Source organism: Pimephales promelas, chromosome 11 (genome assembly GCF_988280905.1).
Source record: "Pimephales promelas chromosome 11, fPimPro1.hap1.1, whole genome shotgun sequence".
Classification (NCBI taxonomy): domain Eukaryota; kingdom Metazoa; phylum Chordata; class Actinopteri; order Cypriniformes; family Leuciscidae; genus Pimephales; species Pimephales promelas.
Window position 1 is genome coordinate 15,602,091 of NC_142779.1, and position 23,265 is coordinate 15,625,355.

The following is a 23,265-nucleotide window of genomic DNA, read 5'->3' on the forward strand; positions in this document are numbered from 1 at the left end:
ATACAACAATTAAATATGCAAACATTATACTGCTAATATACATTTCCTTAAACTGCACTAAATAAAACATTCATTTGACATATTTTAAATACATTTTGGATTTGTGGGAGATAATGGAATAGTTGACCAAATAATGAAGATTTTGTAGGCCTACTGTACGTATTTATTTACCCTTATTTCATTCAGGAATACCCTGGCCACTTTTTTCTTTACAATGTAAGAATTAGACTGGGGGCTGTCAAGCTTCAAAATTACATGAAATGACATATTATCTTCAGAAGCCATGTCATAACATATATGAGGGACGTTTTTTCAGCTCTTTAAATCAACATAATGCACATCTATCAAAACATATACTCACCATACTTTGTTTTTAAACTGCTGAGAAGAAACGTTAATCAACCCGAGACAATGCACATTTGCTGCTCAATGTAATTCTTAAAAGGTGGGGCTTATGTTGGGCTTGATGTGATTTATGGTCAATCACGGAATAAATTAGATCATATGCAATGTGGGACAATCCATTAGCTGATTTTGTCACTGAGGATAAAAGGAATGCCTACACCTCCGTGCAGATATTGTACAATCATGCAGGAAATATGGCCTCATGGGACTGAAAGACGTGGTCACTTCAATAAATATTAATACATAGGTTTGGAGCTCAGCAGGAAATGGGCACTCACTCATATTGAGGATGACATTGTGGATGTTCCTAGAATGAAGTCAGGGAATTTTACACTTTGTGGCTTCTGTAAAAGCATGTAAAATTAGATAATTGCCATTATACAATATGTACTCTATGCATTAGTTTTCTTTCTTGATTTTTATTTTCCAGATTTCATAATGTTGTCTGATAAATAATAGACGTTAAGAGTGCAAGATCTTTCTGAAGTCTATCTATCTTTCTGTCCATCCATCTATCTATCTTCTATCATGTCTGTCTGTCTGTCTGTCTGTCTGTCTGTCTGTCTATCTATCTATCTATCTATCTATCATGTCTGTCTGTCCGTATGTTTGTTTGTCTATCTGTCTATCTATCTATCTATCTATCTATCTATCATGTCTGTCTCTGTCTGTCTATCTATCTGTCTGTCTGTCTGTCTGTCTATCTATCTGTCTGTCTATCTATCTATCTATCTATCTATCTATCTATCTATCTATCTATCTATCTATCTGTCTACTGTATCTATCTATCTATCTATCTATCTATCTATCTATGATGTCTGTCTATCTATCTATCAATCTATCATGTCTGTCTGTCTATCTATCAATCTATCTATCATATCTGTCTCTCTGTCTGTCTATCTATCTATCTATCTATCTATCATGTCTGTCTGTCTGTCTGTATCTGTCTGTCTGTCTGTCTGTCTATCTATATCTGTCTGTCTGTCTATCTATCTATCTATCTATCTATCTATCTATGATGTCTGTCTATCTATCTATCAATCTATCATGTCTGCCTCTCTATCTATCAATCTATCATGTCTCTCTCTGTCTGTCTGTCTCTCTGTCTGTCTGTCTGTCTATCATGTCTGTCAGTCCGTCTGTCATTATATATATATCTATCATGTTTTTTTCTATCTATCTATCTGTCTATCTATCTATCTATCTATCTATCTATCTATCTATCTATCTATCTATCTATCTATCTATCTATCTATCTATCTATCTATCTATCTATCATGTCCATATGTCTGTCTGTCTTTCTATCTCTCATGTTTCTATCTAACTATCATCTATCTGTCTATATATCTATCATGTTTGTATATCTATCTATCTAGCTAGCTGGCGCAAGGTCATTACTAAAAGCCCTCTGGGGAACTGTGGGTGAGCCACAAGCTCACAGTTTCTGACAAAGGTATGAAGACCTTCCGAGTTCAGAGGAGGGGTTGGAGGCGACTTATGGGAAGGGGATTTGAGGATTACGTTTTCAGAACCTACAGCACACAAAGGAACACACACAAACATTGTCCACAGACCAAGCAATGTCACGTCAGGCATAACATGATTATTTACACTTTATCTTTACACTTGCCTGTACACGCAGCACAGATTGGAAATGATGGCATATAAAAAGGCAATGATTACAAAGACATGGGATTAAAACCACTTTACACGCTTTGCACCTGCACAAATCACTGTAAAATCATACTGGCAATTTGAGGACAAAAGGTCTACTTTTCCTGCACCAGGGTTTACATTATCCACCAGTATTACACAACAAATACGTTTACACCATTAGAGCACATTCCTGCTTTGATCTCTGAAGAAACATCTGGACGGAAAGAAGGAGTCACGAGAAACCGCTAATGACATTTTTGAAAGCATTATGATCTAATTTGTTTTAATTCATAGCTCCAGTTGTTTTGTTTGTTTGTACAGCATCTTTTCCCATGCTGGACACATGCTCTAGCATCTCAACAGCATTCAGAGTAAAGAGTGCAAACCACCGAAAGAGACCTGAGCAAAGACCGCTTCGTAAATTTAGCTTTCAAAAGACAGGCCGAACACAGTAATGATGCATCTGGTGAGCTTTCTGGCATGCCTTTTTAAAGCCTCAATTACACCGTGATTCTCCCGGCAGATGTTGGAAGAATAGTGGGAAGCCAAGCTATTTGGCAGGGAGAGCAAAGTGTTTAGCAGGTGAAACAGTATCCATCATGTTACCTTAGATTTTAGGAGGGTGAGAGCCTTTAGTCATTCAATTCTTATCATGTTTTATATTTTGTAGATACATGAACAAGAACTTCATAGTTTCACATCCTCCATTCACATTTCTCAGGGTTGTCTTGACTTTGATTAATATGAGAATGACTACTCTGCCTCAAAATGACATAGTAGGCCTAGGTTTAGCTGAATTTCACACATTATTCACTTGCACAATTATCCACAAGTGTTCTCTTTATTTATGGACCGGATTGGAAAAGTAATGTGAGATGAAGTTAAGAGTCACATCATGTTTTGCTTGGCCAAGTTCACTGGACTTAAATGGAATCAAGGACTTCCTTTTCAGCGCAGGTGACCCTTGTTTCCTACAGGATGATGCCTTTCCCAAGCTGCATTAGCTTGTGGTTAAGTATCAAGTGTCACAGTGGCTAATCACACACCCAAGAATAAGCTTCAAACCACACAGACATCTCAGAGGATTCTGGGGTAATTTTACACCAATGGTGCCATCTAAAGGTCAAAAGGAAGACACATCTATTGTACTTGCAATATTATTTCACAGCCCAAAATGATGGGCATCTGGACCATTATATAACAATAAAATATTTGAATAATACCCCAAATATATTTTTAAAGTATATCTTTAAATATATATAAATTACATAATTTAATATAATGTAATGCTTGATTCAAAATATTGACAAAACCAGCTTTGAAAAATCAATATGGAAAAATTCTTAAAAATGGAATTTTTAAGAACTGTTCTCTATGGGTTCTTTGGCTTTGGGGAACCCTAAATGGTTCTTCAATGGCATCACTGCGAAACCCTAATTTGGAAACTTTATTTTTAGTGGCTATACACTTAATTAGCTGGCTTAGCCAGTTTTCAAGGTTTTATATAAAAAAAAATCAACAAGCAAAAACTGCCCAAAACTTTAATCTCATTAAGTGAAAAAATAAATAAAAATAAAAAACATGTTGCATGACTGCAAACAGGCAGCATATCTCACATTGCCTTTGTATCTCACATTTAGTCTTGTTGATCTGCTACATGTATCCTCAGTGGAATCTGATCCATCTGTCAAACACTTTTTAAAGGCATTAGAGTTCGAATCATAAAGGAGTTGACAGAGGGTAAAGAGGTGGAGGGGTTGTCCAGGCCAATGGTCCGTCCCCACCTTTCAGCCTCTGCTGTGGGAGAAGCAGGACTTGTGTGCTGGAAGCGAAGAATACATGCCTTTCATGCAGACCTCCAGCATCTGTCCTAAAGGAATCCCACCAGCAGTTAATGAAAGGCACCTTTTCCCCAGAGGAGGGAAAAAAAGCTAATTTGAAGAAACTCGACCCTACTTTGCAAATCAGTCAGTAGATATCTGATTGTCACTCCAAGAGCTGGGGTCTAATCCTATTGTTTTTTCTATAGGATTACTTGTGCTGGGTACCTCTCCCCCTTTGGCACTGCACGGGAGAATAGACAGATTAGGGGATTAGCTTGTATCCTCCTAACTTGTCAAGCTGGGATGTAAGGATCCATTGACTTCACTGTTCTGAATGAGAGAAGTGCCTAAAAAAGAGAAAAAATGAAAGCCAGTGAACAAGAAAAATTCCTGAAAGAACAATGTGATTTGTTTGCTTTTGTTCCTTTTAACTTGGCTCAGTTCAAAGAGTCTCACCTAAGAAGCCGCAGTCCCAAGTCGGAAAAAGATATGTCGCAGGATTAAAGCAAGTATAGGAGCCCTTAGCTATGGCTGTCAAAATCACTTATAGCACAGAACAAACATGTTTACTTGAGAGAGATTACATTGTATTTGCAGGGATCAGTGGTTGTCACTTTCTCGATGATACTCTTGCTGTGTCCGAAACCTGAACCATGCATGCTGCTTTCGCAGGCAGAATCTGAAGGTATAGACCAGAAACTGTAGAAACCAGTGTTTTCACAACGTCCTATCTAACATCATGCCTTCATTTGCTGACATTTTGAGGGCAGTATAGATGCACCCTGCATAGATTGGCATCTGCTGAAGTTGAGAAAAGATGAAAAATAATTTTAAAAACGTTCCTAACTATTTCAAACAATAAATAATTAGCTTAGTTATTATTTGTTTGCTTGAAATGTTGCCAGACTTGCCAGCAAGGCAGGCAGTAGCTTTTTGTTTGACTTAAGCGAAACCCTTTAGATACTTTCAGCATCTCTGTTCCACACTTTTAGTAATTAATAAATTGTTCTGGACTGTTTCTAATATTCTTAATATTCTATATGTATTACTGGATGGTATCCTCCAAGAAAAAAAAATTGGTTAAACTTCAGTCAGTAGCTATTCTAAAATTTAATTATTATTACCCATACTTATATTCATTCATTAATACAAGAATTATTGAATTAATTTTAGAAAATTAATGAAAAGTAATATTTTATTAATTTAGTCCTTGCTTGCTTGCTTGCTTTAATTTTTGCATACGGAAATATGTCATATCCTGCCCCTTTAAATTCAATGTCAGCTGATTTCTTGTTCTCAGCTGGTAAAGAACAACAAAGTCACGCCCTACCGTAGCTTTGGTTGTTTTTAAAAGACAGATAAATCAACCAATCGTGCCTACGTTTATTTGTCAAAGCAGGAAGTGTTTGCTTGAACGGACCAATGGCAGCAGGGGGCGGGCCTTGATGAGACTTTCGGAGTTTGTGAGAGAGTTGAAAGAAAGAAGAAAGAGACGTAACTGAAGCTAGCTCGCAGGCTAGCTGAATGTACTGCCGTGTCGCAGATGTGTCGAAAGCCACGGGAAAGGGCGGAATGTGGGGGGTTGTATATATAAAACTGGGCATGGGGTTGTTTGTAAGTAACGCGGTTATTGGACCAGTCGGTTCGGTGTCAGTGGAGGCAGCGTTGACCGAGGTAAAGACACTGTTAGCATCATAATTTAGCCTAGCCGGTAGACTGTGGCTGTGTCTCCAAACCTAGTGTGCTTCCTAGTTAGACAGCATTGTTATGTATCTTAAGTGCGTCAAACGCTGTAATGGTGCCCAGAATGCTGTCTAATCAACGTTAGTCAGCTCGTTGGGTTTCGAGGCACAGCCTGTGTACTTGTGTCCACAGCGGTGACAACAAAGATAACTTAGACTTTTGAGTCTGTCATGCCACAAACAAATTTTACATGGTTCATACTTGATCTTTTTCGTTCTTTTCTAAACAAAATGATTCAGTGTTTATTTAACACAAAGGATTGGAAGTTGACAGCCTGGAGGTCTGATCTGAACAGCTTTACTTATGTTGTTGATATGGCTCAAGTTGTCAGCTAAGTTACTATACTAACATTTTAATTAAAACAAAAAAATGATGCAATGCACTTATTGTGTACAACATGTGTTTACATTGTACTCATACATATATTTACTTTTATATACTGTACTGTGCAAAAATGAAACCTTCCTGCAAAGGAAACTGAAAAATATGTGCAAGTGTACCTCAAACAAAAAAACGCAAAGTGTGGTCACACCATATATTGATTTGATGTAGTTAATTGAAATTAATTGATAACTAAAAGCCATTTATGACATTATTTTTTTGAAAGCATCCTCACATTTACAGCATTTTAAGTGTCTAATACTTTCACAGTACTGTAGCATTGCAGGAAGTTTTCTTCAAGCGTCTTGGAGATGTTGCTACAGTTCTTTTGTTTAAAGGCTGTCTCAGTTTTTTGTTTCTTCATGTAATCACAGATAGGCTCAATGATGGTGAGAACAGATCTCTGTGGATCATACCGGCTGTTCTCAGACTTCTTGAGCATACAATAATCTCACTGGATTACAATTAATAAAAAAAAGTTTTAAAGTATTTTTTAAAGTCAGCAATTCTTTAGACCAATTCAAAAACGTCAAGAAATATTCATCTGTAAATAGAATGCAATTCTTTGGCCAGTTTGTTCAATTTCAATCTGGCTGGGATTACTGGTAAATTCACAACCAGATGTATGATTCATAACGCTTTGTCTCATCCCTTATGTTATTCTTTCTAAATGATATTCGGTACCTGATTAAAAAGGCTTGTCTATTATTACTGCTGCTGATGTAGTAAGGGTGTACAATAAGGGATTTTTAATGCAGAGCCATGTTTTATCTGTATGGTTGTGAATTGTGATCGTTCTGCATCAAACTAATTGTTTAGTGACATTTCGAATTGTACAGTTGACTGTGATTAACTCTTTAAAATTGTCTGTCTAAAAAAAGCACATATTTAAAGATTTTGCTGATGATGGGCTGAGGCTGTTTTGACTGTTCTCATTCTGGCCTTGACTGTGAAAGTCGTGTATGTTTGAAGATGCTCTTCTTCTCTCTGTTGTGACAGGTGGTAGATCAAGGTCAGGGAGTGAGCTGTTTGCTCTCCACAGGTGTTATCTCTGAGGGAATGTAGGTGCCTGAAAGATAGGCTGATCTCAGATCTGCTAACATGACTGAAACCACATGCTTTATGCCTGTGAAATGTTGAAAATTTAGACTGGGACGTGATTATATTAGATGATGAAAAACAATCTGTACATCACAACCTTTTTTCACATGATTCCCACATTTTCAATGACACAGACAAACTACTGTTCACAAGTTGGATCAGTACAAAACATTTTTATCTTATGTTTACCAAGGCTGCATTTATTAAAAATACTATACAACACTAATGTTATAAAATATTATTACAATTTAAAATAACTGTTTTCCATTTCAGTTTATTTTAAAATGTAATTCATTCCTGTTCAAAGCTGAATTTTAACAGCCATTACTCCAGTCCAGTGTCACATGAGATTTTTTTTTCTTGTACCTTTTGTGTTATAAATGTGTTTACTGTCAACTTTGACCAATTTAATGTGTCATTACTCAAAAGTAAAACAAGAAAAAATTATTAAGCCAAACCTTTGAATAGTTGTAGTAGCCTATACATATTAGAGATACAACACCAAACTTTAAAAAAATAAATAAATAAAATTTTGCACATTTTATTTTTTTAATACCATGATCAGTACAGTGTGAAAGTGATCCCCTACATTTTCAATGACTTGGTTCCACAATTTTTTTTCCCATTCATTTTCTACATACAGGTTTTTTTTTTTTTAAATCTCGTAGGTAGAGATATTGAACCATAAATATGGGGGAAAAGAGACAAGGAGAAAGCCCTATGTCATTTAGAAGATTGCCAAAAATGAAAATCTTTTAATCACTCTCATTTTGTTCTAAACCTTTATGACTTTAATTTTTCTGCACAACAAAATATATTTTTTTGAGAAAGGTCTGTTTTTATATCAATGCAATTAAAGTCAATGGTCACCAAATACATTTTTCAAAATATCTACCACAGAAGATCTAGGTCATAGAGGTTTGAAACGACATAAGTGTGTGTAAATGATGATGGAATTTTAATTTTTGGAGGAACTAGGTTATCTCTTGAAGCTCTGTAAACCGCAAATGTACCATAATGTGGACTAACTGCAGCAACACCCATACAAGCCCTTATTTCAAAAGTGGTGTGTCTGTAGTTACGGACGTAGAGCATTAGTTCTGGCAACACCCAAATGGAAAAGCTTATCAAATGTGTATACCTTTGTTAGACATGAATGGCATCTGATGTCTGGAATTCAATCTTAAATTCTCTGCATACTTATGGTTCATTGGTTGAATGCTTTACAAATTATCGCTAAAAATATTATTTGGAACACTACTGTTGCTCTCTCTCTGACTAGGAATGTGTAATAATTAACTAATTAACCTTCAACGCAGCTGTTTGCTGCCAGTTGCTATTCCTTCTATGAACTTTTTGGTACTATGTCCGTCCTTACACAGGTTTGCAGCCCTGAATACTCAGTCTTTAGCTTTCAGCTTCTTATCATTAAAGGCATACTTCAGGATTTATTAGTATTAGTATTAGTAGTATTTGTATTAGTAGGAAACCTGTAGTACTTTCAAATTACTGTGCTTTCCACCCTCATATCCCCCTGATTTATGTTCATTTTTTGTCTGGAAAAATCCTCAGATGGCGCAAAAATCGTCATTTGGCGTCATCGGAGGATTTTTTAACCAGAGGCTAAAGACTACAGACAGTAGTAGGAGCTGTCCCGCATGTTTTCAACCTTCCCATAGAGGGTCTCACTCACAGAATGTACGATATGTACACATTGTGTCAGCCATCTTTTTTTTTTTTTTTTGGAAGCTAAGCTAGCAGGCTCTGTTCTGTGGAGAAAGCTGAGTAACTTAGTAGGAGAAAGCTGAATAGTATTGGGTTACCATCCTCTTTTTCCCGGTCATGTCCAGCCGTTGAGATTGTACAAAATGTCCGGGATTCAGCTTTTGCTTTCTGCAGTCGCCATTCATTGTTTACATGCACACCTTTTGTTTCATTCTAACTGAATTCATTCCGATTGGTGAATCTGAATGTAGTGTTTACATGAACGCTAAACAAATGATTGGTTGATGTGCGTTTTAACACTGCTAGTCTCGTCCTGCTCACCACAGTAATCATAATGAATGGTGACTGTAGAACGCAAAAGCCGAATCCTGGACATTTTGGGTGATCTCGAAATCCGGGGCAGACTCATCACGGAGGCTCACTAGTAGCCTAGACTTGTTTAACTACTGCGCTCTGTTACTGATAGGTGTGGCGTCCTGCATTGAAGCAAGTGCATTCTGGGAGTTTTTGTATTTCATCCACATGACATAAGCCAAAAACAAATTTTCTGGCTTTTCTCAGTAGAAAGCTCCAAATTCAAAAATAATTTCACATTTCTTCTACATAAATGACCCATTTTAAATACACATTCATCTTTTCAGAGGTGAAGTATCCCTTTAATCATTATCTCAGCCCAACGTGTTGAGAAACAAACATGCAAATAAATTACCAACCAGCAACCAAATATAAAACACATCTTTATTCACCTATGTTTCCATGAGCAAATGATAACTGGGCTAAATTATTATACACTGCAAATACATTTTATCAACCAAATAAAAGTGCATTCTCTCCATGATAGCCTATAGGCTTACCTGATGATTAGCTGTTTCCTATTCAAAATAAGCACTTAACTCTAAAATAACTAGAGAACTGGCTTGAGCACCCATGGGATCGGCGCCTATATGGCATTTTTACAGGAGTAAAGATTATTGTTCCTCAGGCAAGATTTCAGTGTTTCTTTCATTTGTATCTATCTAGCACGACGCTTGAGACAACTGTCAGGCCAGCAGTTGTCATCATTGCTTTGTGTATGTGAGAGGGAGTGAGGCACAGACCCGCTTGTCTGTTCATCCTGTTTACTTGCATTCCCTGGCAGCGCTCGCTGGGTCTGAAATGCCATGAGGGAGGCTGTGTATGTATGTGTGTTTAAAACGAGACCCTCCGGCTAATAAAGGGGGCAGTTCATGTCGCACTGTACCATGTGTGGGTGGTGGGTGGCCCGAGCCCGGCCTTATCTCTGTCTCTCTCTTGGTCTTTGCAGCCCTCTGTGTAACAAAACTCTGTCTCTGCTGTGTTGATTTTCCTATCAGACGCCTATCATGCCTTTTCTCCTGGGGTTTAGACAGGTAAAACGATACCACAGGAATCAGCATTTTATTCATTGAATTAGCAAATGTTACTTGAATTGCATTCCACATAATGTAGTCTGAACACTCTAGGGTTTACGCTGAATTGTATTAAAGTGCTTTTTATTATCACCTCACCTGTAGTAAAGACAGCCTGATGTCTCTGTTTTGTTGACGTTTATTTACTTATTATAACACAGTGACATCAGGATGTGTTTACATACATGTGATAATAAAAAGCACTTTAATACAATTGAGCGGTAATTCGCAATGCAAAATATGTCAGATATGTCCAAAAGAATAAAGAACTACAACATAATCTATTCTTTTGGCCCTATTTTGCATTGAAAGTACTTTTTGTGTGTGCCGTGAAAAAAGTTTTTGGTGCATAAAGCTCCTGATATTTGTGCTGATTATATGCTTATATTTTCTTTTGGCTTTGCAGAACCGGCTGCTTTGTGTGGGATTGAACAACCAGAGCTACTTCTGTGATTCAGGCCACTGCTGTGGAGAATCTCAGTGTTGCAGCTATTACTACGAGGTGTGGTGTAAGTATCTGAGTCCCTGCTGCCGATACATGCTGTAAGATCAGGTCAGTCCATGGTGTAAATGCTGTTCTCTGTAGTGTCTGAAACATCCAGTTGCTCTGTATTAGCCATGTGACTGAATCAAACTTTCATGTTGCGATAATTGAATACTGAAGCTTTTATCATATTGCAATAAGTGGCAAAAAAAATGTTAAACTTTTTTCTTATAACAAAAAAACTGAACATTTAAATACCATAAAACAATACATGAATGTATAAAGTAAACAAATGTTTCAAACAGATTAAAGTGCAAAAGATTTATAAAGAACAGTAGGTAATCGTTCACCAAAGGTCTCATTAGTTAACCTTTGTTAATGCATTAACTATTTATGTGCTGTGACAAACACCATTGCGAATACCAAAATCTGAATGGCTGTTTAAAATATTGTTCAGAAACAGAAAGTTGCACTGCTGTTACCAGTGTAATGGCTGCATTTCTGCTGTTCCATCAGCGCCATCTGCTGTCAGTGAGTGAATGTGCATTTTCATTCAGCTCGTCTCCTTCACTCATTCTGCCATGAGCTTCTTTTTTTCTGTTTTGTGCTTGTTTACATGCGAGTGTGTGCATGCCACTTTGTTGTACATTTAAACCGGTTGATTGAAAAGTATTATTAAAATGCATTCTAAAACTTTGAATAATTTGTAATAAATAATTATTCATGGTATTTTAAAGTGACCACAATACCGTGCATGTTCACTATCGTGATATATTGTTTTACCGTATATCAGCACATGTCTAGTCTGAATTGGTTTGTATATACTATATTGTGCACTTATCGGCCTGGATGGGGTCCCAATTCCAGAACACTGTAAACTCAGATGCAAAAGGCAGATTACATCTGATTCAGCATTGAAATATGGTTGTAGTAGCATTTAGGAGTGTGACATGCCACCTGCATTTGTGTTTGCAGTAAGCAGCCCAAGCTTATGATGCCAGCAATGGGTTGGACAAGAGGCGACATGCCTTGGGAAAAGACACCCAAGGCACGGCTCATGATTGACACTGTAATTGTTTTGTTACCATAAATAGTAATTCGATTTAGGTATTCAATCACGCCTGGAGTCACTGACTGGAATCAGATTTGCAGTAATATCAAGCACATATGTAATTGAGCTTACAGTACAATGGATATGCCAGAATTCTTTTTAAGCATCTTTCTCAGTTTTTTAATAGTGGGTCTGATTTTTGTGTGTTGCTTTTAACTTTTGTGTCATTGGCTGGCCCTGATCTAGTTGTTGTTCTGCCCTGTTCACGTCTGTTGGCAGTGTTTCTGCGATCAAATTACCCCTCTCCCTCTGGTGTACCATCTATTTTAATAACTAAAGACTAACCTCATCTTCACGGTAATTGTAGCACATCGTCTGCTGAGTCAAGGGGCTGCTCTTTGGGTTTTGTACATCATGCCAAATACATGTGACCCGGGCAGACACAAATCCAGTGTAACCGGATCAGACCAGATCCCGTAAACAGCTGCCTTAAATTTCTTAACCCCCTTCCCCTTCTACCAGAAAAGGTCCCTGCTTTATTTCGGGCCAAGTTTCACACACTTGTCTCGCATGACATGGACCTGCATGGCTCTTACTGTTGAGTGGTGAGCATCCCACCCTAATGTCCAGTACATTCTTCTCCTGGGATCTGGTGCCAGATTGTTAGGTTGTTTTGCAAGACATTTTGCATTTTTGTACCATTATGGTTGCATTTTGTAGATTTTTTATAAATGATATTAAAAGGGTTAGTTCACCCAAAAATGAAAATTATCACAAGATTTACTCACCCTCAAGCCATCCTAGGTGCATATTACTTTTTAACACATAACACAATCAGAGTTATATAAAAAATACATATATTCTGGCTCTTCCAAGCTTTATAATGGCAGTGAATGTAACTGAGATTTTGAAGCCCCAAAAAAAACGCATCCATCCATCCATCCATCCATCCATCCATCCATCATAAAAGTAATCCATACGGCACCATAGGGTCAATGAAGGCCTTCTAAACCGAAGCGATGAATTTTTTGTAAGACAAAAATATGTAATTATAACTTTATAAACTACAATCTCTAGCTTTTGGGCTTCAAAATCTCATTTACTATTCACTCCTATTATAAAGCTTGGAAGAGATTTCTTTGATTTCTATTAATCAAAGAATCCTAAAAACACTTATTAAGATTTCCACAAAAAAAAAAAAATAACATTGATAATAATAGGAAATGTTTCATAAGCACCAAGTCAGCATATTAAAATGATTTCCGAAGGATCATAAGCCTTTGCCATCACAAGAAAAATACAAAAGTTAATTTAACCTATTAAAAATATTTCACAATATAACATCAAGAAAATTTAGTCGATGAGCATCTTAGAGACAAGCATTTTAGAAAATAGTACTGACCCCAAACGTTTGAATGATATGTGTATACAGCTTGCAGCCAATTAAAGAATCCGGCCTAAAAAAGGTCACTCTGGGTGGAGGAGCCAGACAAGATGCATTCAAAAAAGAAACCAAGCAACTTATAACGCATCTTGTCAGGCAGCACTGTTGACAACTCAAAATTACATTTACATTCATACATTTAGCTGGCTCTTTTATCCAAAGCAACTTACAATTGCTATATATATGTCAGAGGTCGCATGCCTCTCGAGCAACTTGCTCAGGGACACATCACAGCGGATTTGGACCTGGGTCTCTCACACCAAAGGCATTTGTCTTATCCTCTGCGCCATCACCACACCACACCAAATAACATGGAAGATGTTCACTCAGTATTGTGTTTTGTGCTCTTTCATCAGGGTTTTGGTTGGTCCTGACGCTCATTATCATTCTGGGCTGCTGCTGTGTGTGTCACCACCGCCGAGCCAAACACAGACTACAGCAACAGCAGCGGCAGCACGAGATCAATCTCATCGCTTACAGAGAAGCCCATAACTACTCCTCTCTACCCTTCTACTTCAGTCAGTACCCTCTTTATTCCCTTGTCATTCTCCCTCTAATCAATAACATACAATTTGAATTTAAAAATAAATAAAGAGATTTAAACGATTTCTCTTTAGTTTAGGGTCCAATTCGCACTATTTACTAGTTGCTTATTAGCATGCATCTTACTAGGATATTGGCTGTTTATTAGTACTTATAAAGCACATATTAATGCCATATTCTGCATGACCATAATCTACATCCCTTAATCCTACCCAATACCTAAGCCTAAAGGGATACTCCACTTTTTTTTGGAAATACACTCATTTTACAACTCCCCCAGAGTTAAACTGTTGAGTTTTACCTTTTTTGAATCCATTCAGCCGATCTCTGGTTCTGGCAGTACCACTTTTACCATAGCTTAGCATACATCATTGAAGTGCACAAGACGGTGCGTCATAACATTACATCTGCTGCACTCATGGCACGACAGTGAAGTTTCCTGATTATTACGCAGTAATGAGAGTATAGTTCCTAGTCATATCAGCCTAGAAAATCGCAACTTTACATTTTGCGTCTGTCTTAGTGCACAATGTAACTATATAAGAGTCAAGTTTTAAATAGGAAAAATATCGAAACACTTTGGTAATTTTTTTGGGAGAAATGCTAATGGGCTTGTGCACTTCAATGATGTATGCTAAGCTATGGTAAAAGTGGTACCGCCAGAACCGGAGATCGGCTGAATGGATTCAAAAAAGGTAAAACTCTGGGGGAGTTGTAAAATGAGCGTATTTCCAAAAAAAAGTGGAGTATCCCTTTAACAACTACCAAACTATTAATGAGTCATACTTTGAAAGTCATACTTAATAGTGAGAATTGGACCTTAATCTAGTGTGACTGTTTAAACTTTAGATAGCAACTTATTGCTTCTGTAATCCTATTATTGTATATTTCACAAAGAAGAAGAAAAAAACAACATAAAAAGGAAGTAAATACTAAGTATGCGCATTATGTGTCCTATTTTCTTAACAAAAAAACATGCAACACTAATTTTACATATAGCACTGTGAATATGACCGTGACCAACTGCATATAGCTCAGCAAAGTTTAAAATGAATGATTTTTAAAGTTGCTTGTCCTGTATGCATCTAAATCCAGCGTTACTTTGTCTACTAGTTCTGTCAAATCATTTATTAGATGATTGTAAATTTAATTTGCAATCATGCGTATACAATAGGCCTGTAATTTGTGAGTATCAGGGTGCTGCTATCTATATGCAGAGTATTGAAACTTCGAATAATATTTCAATATTTGAATTTCACTTTCGAATTCGTGATCTCAGGCATACTCTATGTATAGTGAGTGGCGATACTGACCACACATTTACAAGATTTGTCAATGATTCTCTGGATCTGTTGTGCACTAAATCGTCCAACGTTGTCTGGTCAGTGTGCTGTTACTCTGCAGCTCATGCTGTATGGAGCACAGCAGACGATTTCAGTTCATAATTGCTGCATCTGTTGTCCAACTGAACTAAATGTAAAAACCAAACTCCAACGGGGGTGGTGCCGCGTGGGAAATTAATTTATTGTATATGGCTGACTACGCCGCCGAGGGCAAGTAATGTATCAGTGTATGGCTGGCTACCACAACAAACCTAGCAGGCAGCCTTTAAATCTACTCCTTTTGTTGATGAGCGCTTCTCATTACAAGTTTGAAAAAATGGTTACTTGGCTGTTTGAAATATGTTACTTCAATAGTTTGTGTGGATCAGCTTTTACTCTGAACCGAATCTTCTTTTCCTCTTCTCCAGGGTTCCTGTCTGGCTACCTCTTACCCGCATACGAGGAAGTCGAAAACAGACCTCCGACACCCCCGCCTCCATACAGTGCCTCTCAGCCAGCCCAGTCCACCAGCTCGGAGCCCCTGTGCTCTGAACAGCCAGATGAGCACTGTCCTCCATTGCAGTGCAGCCCCACTGCCCCGCCTGCATCTGAGAACTGTTCCCCGGGACCCTGTGTAGAGCAGCCACATTCTCCCACCGCACACCGCCCTGACAGAGATGTCCACAAACCACAGTACCTCAGCCTAGAGGACAGGCAGCTCCAACAGGTGGCATGCGCTACCTCACACAGCCCAGTCAAACAGGGCAGCTCCAGCGAGGACCTGACCGAACCCGTAGAAGACTGTTCTCCCGAAACCCAAGACAAGACTCCAGGGCGCCACCGGCGCTTTACGGGCGACTCTGGGATTGAGGTATGCGTGTGCAGCCAGGGGAAAGACGGAGAGGAAGAGGAGGAGATGAAAGATCTTGTGGGGCATATGGATGGAGGGGAGCTTGAGGAGCAGGACTTCTGTGATAGCTGCAACCCCCGCGGCAACAGCCCTCCTCTGGGTCCCGGGGATGAGGAGCAGGGCCTCGCTGCCTCAGACATGCCTCTGGAGCACAGAGAGCCTCAGCGGCCTCCAGTCTGCCTCCATCTGCACACTATCAACGAACAGGACGGTCCACATCCCGGCAACAACACGGACTCCCAGAGTTGAGCACAACCAGCAGAGACTTACTTTAGACTGCTGTCTCCCTTTACTTTCTTAAGATACATCAGTTTGTACTGTCAGCTATGTCACTTTGGGTGTACTTCTCGTGTGTGCGTGTGTGTGTATGCATGTGAGAGAGTTTTAAAAGGGCGTTAATGTGTGAGTCCTCACGGTTTAATGGATTAATAGGGTGAGCTATTAAAGACGTTAATAGGTCTGTTGCCTCACAGAGAGGTCGCGATCAAAACCACAGGGGAAATTCTCCCGCCTTATCGAGCTTTGGGTGTCATCCCTGTAGATTTAAGGCTTTTTGTCAGTTTTTTGGGGGCTGATTGCCTCCTGAGATGAAGCTCTGGGGATATTGATTTGTGCTGGTTTTTGCTCCTGAATTCGTACTTATAATATTTTTTTAAATACTTTAAGGGATGGTTTACCCTAAAATGAAAGTTCTGTCATTAGTTACCTTCATCTTTGAAACAAATGAAGATATTTTTAATGAAGCCTAAGAGATTTCGCCAATAAACATTCCACCAAAACCGTGTCGCTTTAAAAAGTTAATACAATTATATTTCCTTTAGCACGTACATGGAGCACATCAAATATGGTAAACGGAAGCTAAAACGTACTTGCTTGGTATGTGACAACCAATCAAGCTTCAGCAAGAACCAATGAGGTTTCTTATGTGTCAAGCAAGTACACTTGAACTTCTGTTACTGTATGTTTGTTGATCAATGTTTATAAGAGAATAAAAGCCTAAATTAGATATGTTTATCATTTTAAATGGTGTCTCTTCAGAAGACTTGGATTAAACCGCTTGATTCATATGGATTTATTTTAATATCTTTTTATGATCCTAAAAATGGAGGTGGAATTTCAGTGGAGGGACTTACATTTTTTAGATTTCATTAATCTTAATTTGTTTATATTGTACACTTAAAAGATTATTTTGTGCACAAAAAAATGGAAAAGACAGTCACTGAGCAGTCTGCTAACACTTTAGAGCTTTAATATTCAGTTGTTGTTGTTTTTTTTTTTTGTCTTTATTACGTGTCCTTAAAAAAAAAGTTTTTATCTGGAGTATCTGCATGATGCTATTCAGAAAAATGAAGGAAAATAATTATTATAATATTATTATTATATTAATAATAATTCAGGGTATGGTTGCCATTTTGTTTCATCATTGTACATGGTCTTGGGCTCTATCCAATATGTTGCATGATTATTTGCAGAAACTCAGTAGATCCTCAAACAAAAACTGACTTCATCCACATACTATATAGTAATACATTTTTAAGTTCATTATGCAAAGACTCTTCAAATGAAGGCTGAAAATACCTTTGTATATAGATTGAACCCAGCTTGTACATTTACAATAGGTGCCTTTGTTGATTCAAGTAGTTTTCATATGCCTTAAAGAGAACCGTATGTGTGTGTAATAGAATTTCTGCAGAAAACTATTAAGGGCCAGTATGATATGATGGAAACTTCTTGTTTGAAAAGGATCACTTGATTAGCCTTCCATAGATATGTTTGTTGTTTGCCTTAATTTCTTTTTTCTGTACTCTCCCATAGTACTTTACAATTATTTTTGTATCCTAACACTGTAAGGGAACTCTTGCACCACTAACAGTAACTTATGTATAGGCCTTATTACATAAAATAATCTTTTAACGTGCGTTTTATTGTAGCAGATCAGGTAAGGTTACTGTCATGCTAGTGTAGCACTTATGTCGGGTTCATGATGAGATTAGGATTTGTTTTTCTGTGGTGGTGAGACTGTCCAAAGCTGCTCCACTGCATTCTCTAGACTGCGTGTGTGTGTTGAGAGAGTGTGTCATTGTGGATTCCTTTAAGTGGATCGTTCTTCAGGCCAATGTGTTTGTTTGACCTTTTGGTTTGGATTAGCAGTTAGGTGTCCTTTAATAGAGTCTTAGCTTGAGCACAGATGGCTTTTCGACCCTGTTGATCTCCAGATCAGAGTGTTCCTGTGTAAATGGTGGCTAATTTTCTTTAAAACGTGACGTAACTGATAAATTAGGTTCCTAATTTGTTAGCTGGAAAAACTGGTTTTGGGAGGCAGATTCCAACACAGACATGATGCCTTCAAAAACATGCATGTACCAGTAATCCAAATATTGAGTGTTCTCAACTATTTAGACCAGTTATATCATCATAGTTAAAGCATTTATCAAAATATTTGACCGATTATGGGAAATCTTAAGGTTATGAAGTCAGTTCAGTGAGGATTTCAAGTCATCTGTGGCGGCGACGATGCTCGTCGTTCTTTCTGTAGCTTTAGTCTCCATTGTTTCTTCTCGTCCTTTGATGTTTGAGACCAAAGGTATATGAATAAAAGTGGAAATCTGAGTAATATGTTGGATAGCTCACTGTGAATGAGATGTGTTGATTTTGCCTAAATAAGTTGTCATTGCACTGTTTTGACACTGAGCGGTGAGTGCGTGAGTGCTTGAAGGTGACGAAGGCTTCGCAAGCCAATTGGGTTTTTCTGTTTCTTAAGCTTTGATTTAAGCCTGGTACTACGTTTTAGTTTTGTATCTGTAGTCACTTTCTTTTTATATAAAACTGTATTTTCTGCATTTTATAAGAAGACTCAACCAAAATAAAGAGTATCAAAGAATGTTCCAAATAAATAAATAAAAAAGTTATTAAAGCCAAAGAATTTCTGCGAGTGATTTAGTTTAGTTTGTTTTTTGTAGCCTTCGTTCAATTAGTATTTTTTGCCATTCTTTTTTCCCATAGGAATTTTAAAAAGTCTAACAAGCCAACCAGCTACAATGTGAATCAAAACATTACAAACTTTGATTTGATGCAAAAAAAAGTATTTGAAAATTGGACAAAAATACATAAGGCACAAGACTCACTTTAATGAGAGAAAGCATAAACAGCATAATTAAAATAAAAATGGTGGATAAATATAAAAAGTTGTTTGTTTTAGAAACAATGCATACATGCATATACAGTATACACACACCTATTTAAGTAAGAGTGTAGGGAGATTCACTCTGGTGTACCTTTCTATGCAGAATCATAATGTAGTTTTCCACCTGAACTTACAACATTATACACAATTATATAAAAAAATGGATATAATGTAGATTGATGACTTGAATGAAAAACATACCTCAACTCATAGTAGGTCTGTGTTTAAACGTTTTTAGGTTTGTGTTAAAAATCAATTCCCCTTTGGAGAAAATGAATGTGATTTTTTTTTTTTTTACTTCGAGAATCCATCTGCAGCACTTTTTTCAATTACACTCTAAAAATGCTGGGTTGTTTTAACCCAATTTTGGGTAAAATATGGACAAACCCAGCCATTGGATTACATGGCTGGGTTTGTCCATATTTTACCCAAAATTGGGTTAAAATTCATTTAGTCTCAAGATATGCTTTTTGTGTTATTGGATATTAGGCTTCATATTTAACCAATGTATTTTTTTAACCAATGTTTTTTTTTTTTTAACCAATATATTAAAATACATTCATTTACTCAGCAGTGCTGCATTAGTGGGGATTTTTCCCAGTCTGCTCTCAGTTTAGCAATAACCTTGTATTTCTGAGGTTGAAGAACCACACCAAACTTGCCCTGGAGGTCGGGCAGAGGCTTGCCAGCGGGCATCTCTAGCGTAAACCTTTGCAAAATCCATGACAGGAAGAGGAAGAGTTCCATCTTTGCCAGAGCCTCACCGAGACAAACCCGTACCCCAGCACCGAATGGCAGGTAGCTGGCCGATGGGCAGCACAAACCATCACCTTCGTCGTTCAGAAATCGTCCTGTCAGAAGATGCACCGCTTTGGTAACTTTCAAAGACACACACGACTTTTAGAAATCATTGCAGATTCTCACCTGGGTCAAATAGCTCAGGATTCTTCCATTCCTTCTCATCATGATGTAAAGACCACAGATTAATAATGACTCTGGTTCCTTTCTGCACAGCGTATTCTCCCACACTACAAGTGAGCGGAGAATAAATCAGGACTATTATTATATTATATTAATTAAATATAATTAATTCATATATTAATTCAACCCCCTGGATAGAATCCCTCACAGAGGCACAGATCTTCAAAACAGGTGTTTTCACCAATGTAAATAAATCAAGGGCTTCATTATAGTTGCACCAGGTGTGCTTGAGCTAGAACACATGAAATATCTGAACTTTCTAGGTTTGTTGAGTGTCATGTTTGACTGCATGTTAGAAATATTCAGTGTCACGTGATCCTTCAGAAATCATTCTAATATGCTGATTTGCAGCTCAATAAACATTCCTTATAATCAGCGTTGGAAAACGTAATACTTAATTTCTCAGGATTCTTCTGAACTTCCTATTCATCAAAAGTTTTATTCAAAATCTTTTGTAACATTATATTATAAAAGTATTATTATTATTATTATTACTATTAAATCTTAGTGTTATTACCTGGAGTCTTGGAGCGCCACATGAGGGATGAGGAGTGGGGAGACGGGTCGGATCCTCAGAACTTCTCTTATAGTGGCCTCTAGATAAGGCAAATTCCCTCTATCACTGAGCTGGGGGTGTCTGTCTTTTCCAATCTTATTGTCTAGCTCCTCCTGAATTTTTCTCTGCACCTAATGTCAAATGCAATATTTCATTACAAGAAAGAAAATATAAATTAATTCAGTACAGCCAGCTCAGCTGAGAGCAGCTTTATTTACCTGTGGAAAATGGACAAGGTATGCTATTGACCATTTCAGTACAGTGCTCGTGGTTTCCACCCCTGCTCCGAAGATGTCCCCTACAGTCATGAGCAGGTGGTCTTCAGTTAAACCAACATCGTGAGAGCTGGTGTTGTTATTCTCTGAACTGCGTTTGGCCCTCAGAAGTGCGTCCAAGAGGTCCCGCTGGACGTTATCACTGTAATCCACCTGTAGAGGGAGACAAATCCCAGGGATTTGAGAAAGGCTTTTTCTCTAAATGGACTTGAATGAAAACTGCTGTTTTAAGAGGCTGCAGCACTTCATTTATCTAAAACTCTGAGGGTAAAATAATGGTGTTATAACCATTATTCATGTAGCTTTTATGATATCATGTTAGATACATACTACACAGAATATAGGCATGTATATATATATATATATATATATTTTTTTTTTTATTATTATTATTATTTTTTACCTTGTGTTCTTCATATTTCTTTTGAAGCAAATTGTCTCTGATGGAAACACACTGTCTTAAGATTCCGAGTTCTTTATTTGGGAATATCTTGAAGGAAGGAATACATATTAAATTTTAGTTAACAAACCAGTTGCAACATCTGAGAGTCATAACTTTAATATACACACGCTACTGTTCAAAAGTCTGGGGTCAGTAAGTTTAAATAAATTAATATGTTTATTAATCATTATAATATTACAAAAGATTTATTTCAAATAAATGCTGTTCGTTTAAACTTTCTACACTTTTAAAAATAAAAGCTCTCTTTATTAGCATCCCTGAAAAGCTTTTTAAACCCATGGAACCTTCCCATTCCACAAAAGGTTCTTTATAGTGGAGTCTGATTAGTTATATTAAGATTATATACATTTTATTGTATTGTATTAAAATATGCTTGTTTTTTTTTTTAAGTTTTTTTAAAGAACTTTTGTTTGGGGAACCCAAAATGAGATTAATGATGCTGAAAATCAGTTTTACCATAACAGGAGTAAATTATATTCAATTATATTAAAATATAAAACATTTTTTTTAAATTGTAATAATACTTCAAAATATTACTGTTTTCCTTTTGATCAAATAAATGCATGAGTATAAAAGACTAGAAAATCTTTTCCAACCCCAAACTTTTGCAGTGTAAATTGATAATTGTTCTATAAGACACATATTGAATTAAATCTCACCTGCAGCCATGGGAAAATATCCACCAAGCTGTCTTTAGCAACTGTATCCACGATACCCTGGCTGTACTGGAGCATGGACTCAAACTCAGCATCTCCACGTTTGTACGAGGAGTTGAAACACAAAGCACACACCACGTTTGTGACGGCACGGGTCAGCTCCGGTGCCAGATCCACAGTGCTGTTCTGGGTTTCAGTCAACACTTCACACATAGAGCTCGCCTCCCTGCAAACTTTAGAAGAAGAATTGAGTAGCAGGTTCTGTAAAAAATACATATTTTACATATTCTTTACATATTTAATAACATGCTGGCTGCAGTGATACTCACTTATCTTCTCAATAGAAACTGAACCTTCACCAAACATACAAAGAGCTCCATGAACCATTTTCCGATGGAACTTCCATGTGGAACTGTAGTCAGCAAATGCTATATCTTTCCCATCTCGAGTTAACAAGTCTGTTGTAACCTTTAATATAATTATAAAAAGCCTCATTAAAAAAACTCATCTGTAAAATTAAAACATTTAAGTTTAGTCAACTTGAAATGTGAAATTACAATTTTGATTGTAGAGTTGACTAAACTTCAAACTTTAAGGCAGCATGGACATTAACTTTTTTAATTGAAACAACTTTTTTTTTAAAGTGCAGTATAATTCAATTGCTGATGAAAGTGATTTAAAGCAGTTTACTTACAGTTCGTGGCCTCCCTGCAAATATTTTTCCTTTTTTGATCAGAACCTCTTTCGCATGATGGTGGTTGTTCACGATAAGGACTTTGTGGGAGCCCATCATGAGGGAATAAATATCTCCGTATTTCTCCTGCAGTTGCTGAAAGAAGATGTGTGGAGGACTGTCACTCACGAGGCTGAGGAGACTCCCAATGATGGGCATCGAGGGGAGGCTTGGAGGAGATCTGTTCCCTGGCACAAATCCATTCATTTTCCTTTTGAGATACAGTGCAGCCAGAGTTACTGCAGATAACAGACATGAACAGAGAAGCCATGGTAGGATGAGTGGTTCAGACATTGTCAATATACATTCAACCAAGTTGTCCACCAGCTCTATATCCAAAACAGCACTGCCCATGTGTGCAAGCCAAAGGAGACTTTTATGCTAACTCTTCAATGCCACCTC

General features: G+C 37.4%; 2 protein-coding genes across 3 annotated transcripts; one reads left to right on the forward strand and one right to left on the reverse strand.

The window, feature by feature from the left end:
* Positions 1 to 5,334: 5,334 nt before the first annotated feature.
* wbp1la (WW domain binding protein 1-like a) lies at positions 5,335 to 16,492 on the forward strand. 2 transcript variants are annotated; one of them, XM_089117064.1, is made up of 5 exons: positions 5,423 to 5,558; positions 10,138 to 10,222; positions 10,668 to 10,770; positions 13,597 to 13,758; positions 15,534 to 16,492. In XM_089117064.1, exons 2-5 carry the CDS (start codon positions 10,196 to 10,198, stop codon positions 16,262 to 16,264), a joined length of 1,023 nt encoding a protein of 340 aa, XP_088973190.1. In that variant the 5' UTR covers positions 5,423 to 5,558; positions 10,138 to 10,195; the 3' UTR covers positions 16,265 to 16,492. The 2 variants fall into 2 exon arrangements, with proteins under 2 accessions (XP_039528606.2, XP_088973190.1); XM_039672672.2 differs by lacking the exon at positions 10,138 to 10,222 and having other exon boundaries at positions 5,335 to 5,558.
* Positions 16,493 to 19,655: 3,163 nt separating this feature from the next.
* Positions 19,656 to 23,253, reverse strand: cyp17a1 (cytochrome P450 family 17 subfamily A member 1). Its single transcript, XM_039672656.2, has 8 exons — positions 22,825 to 23,253; positions 22,460 to 22,598; positions 22,134 to 22,363; positions 21,415 to 21,501; positions 20,955 to 21,164; positions 20,698 to 20,867; positions 20,124 to 20,227; positions 19,656 to 20,050 (listed from the first exon to the last, which is right to left on the reverse strand). The coding sequence occupies exons 1-8, from the start codon at positions 23,215 to 23,217 to the stop codon at positions 19,767 to 19,769; spliced, it is 1,617 nt and encodes a 538-aa protein (XP_039528590.2). The 5' UTR covers positions 23,218 to 23,253; the 3' UTR covers positions 19,656 to 19,766.
* Between the last annotated feature and the right edge of the window lie 12 nt (positions 23,254 to 23,265).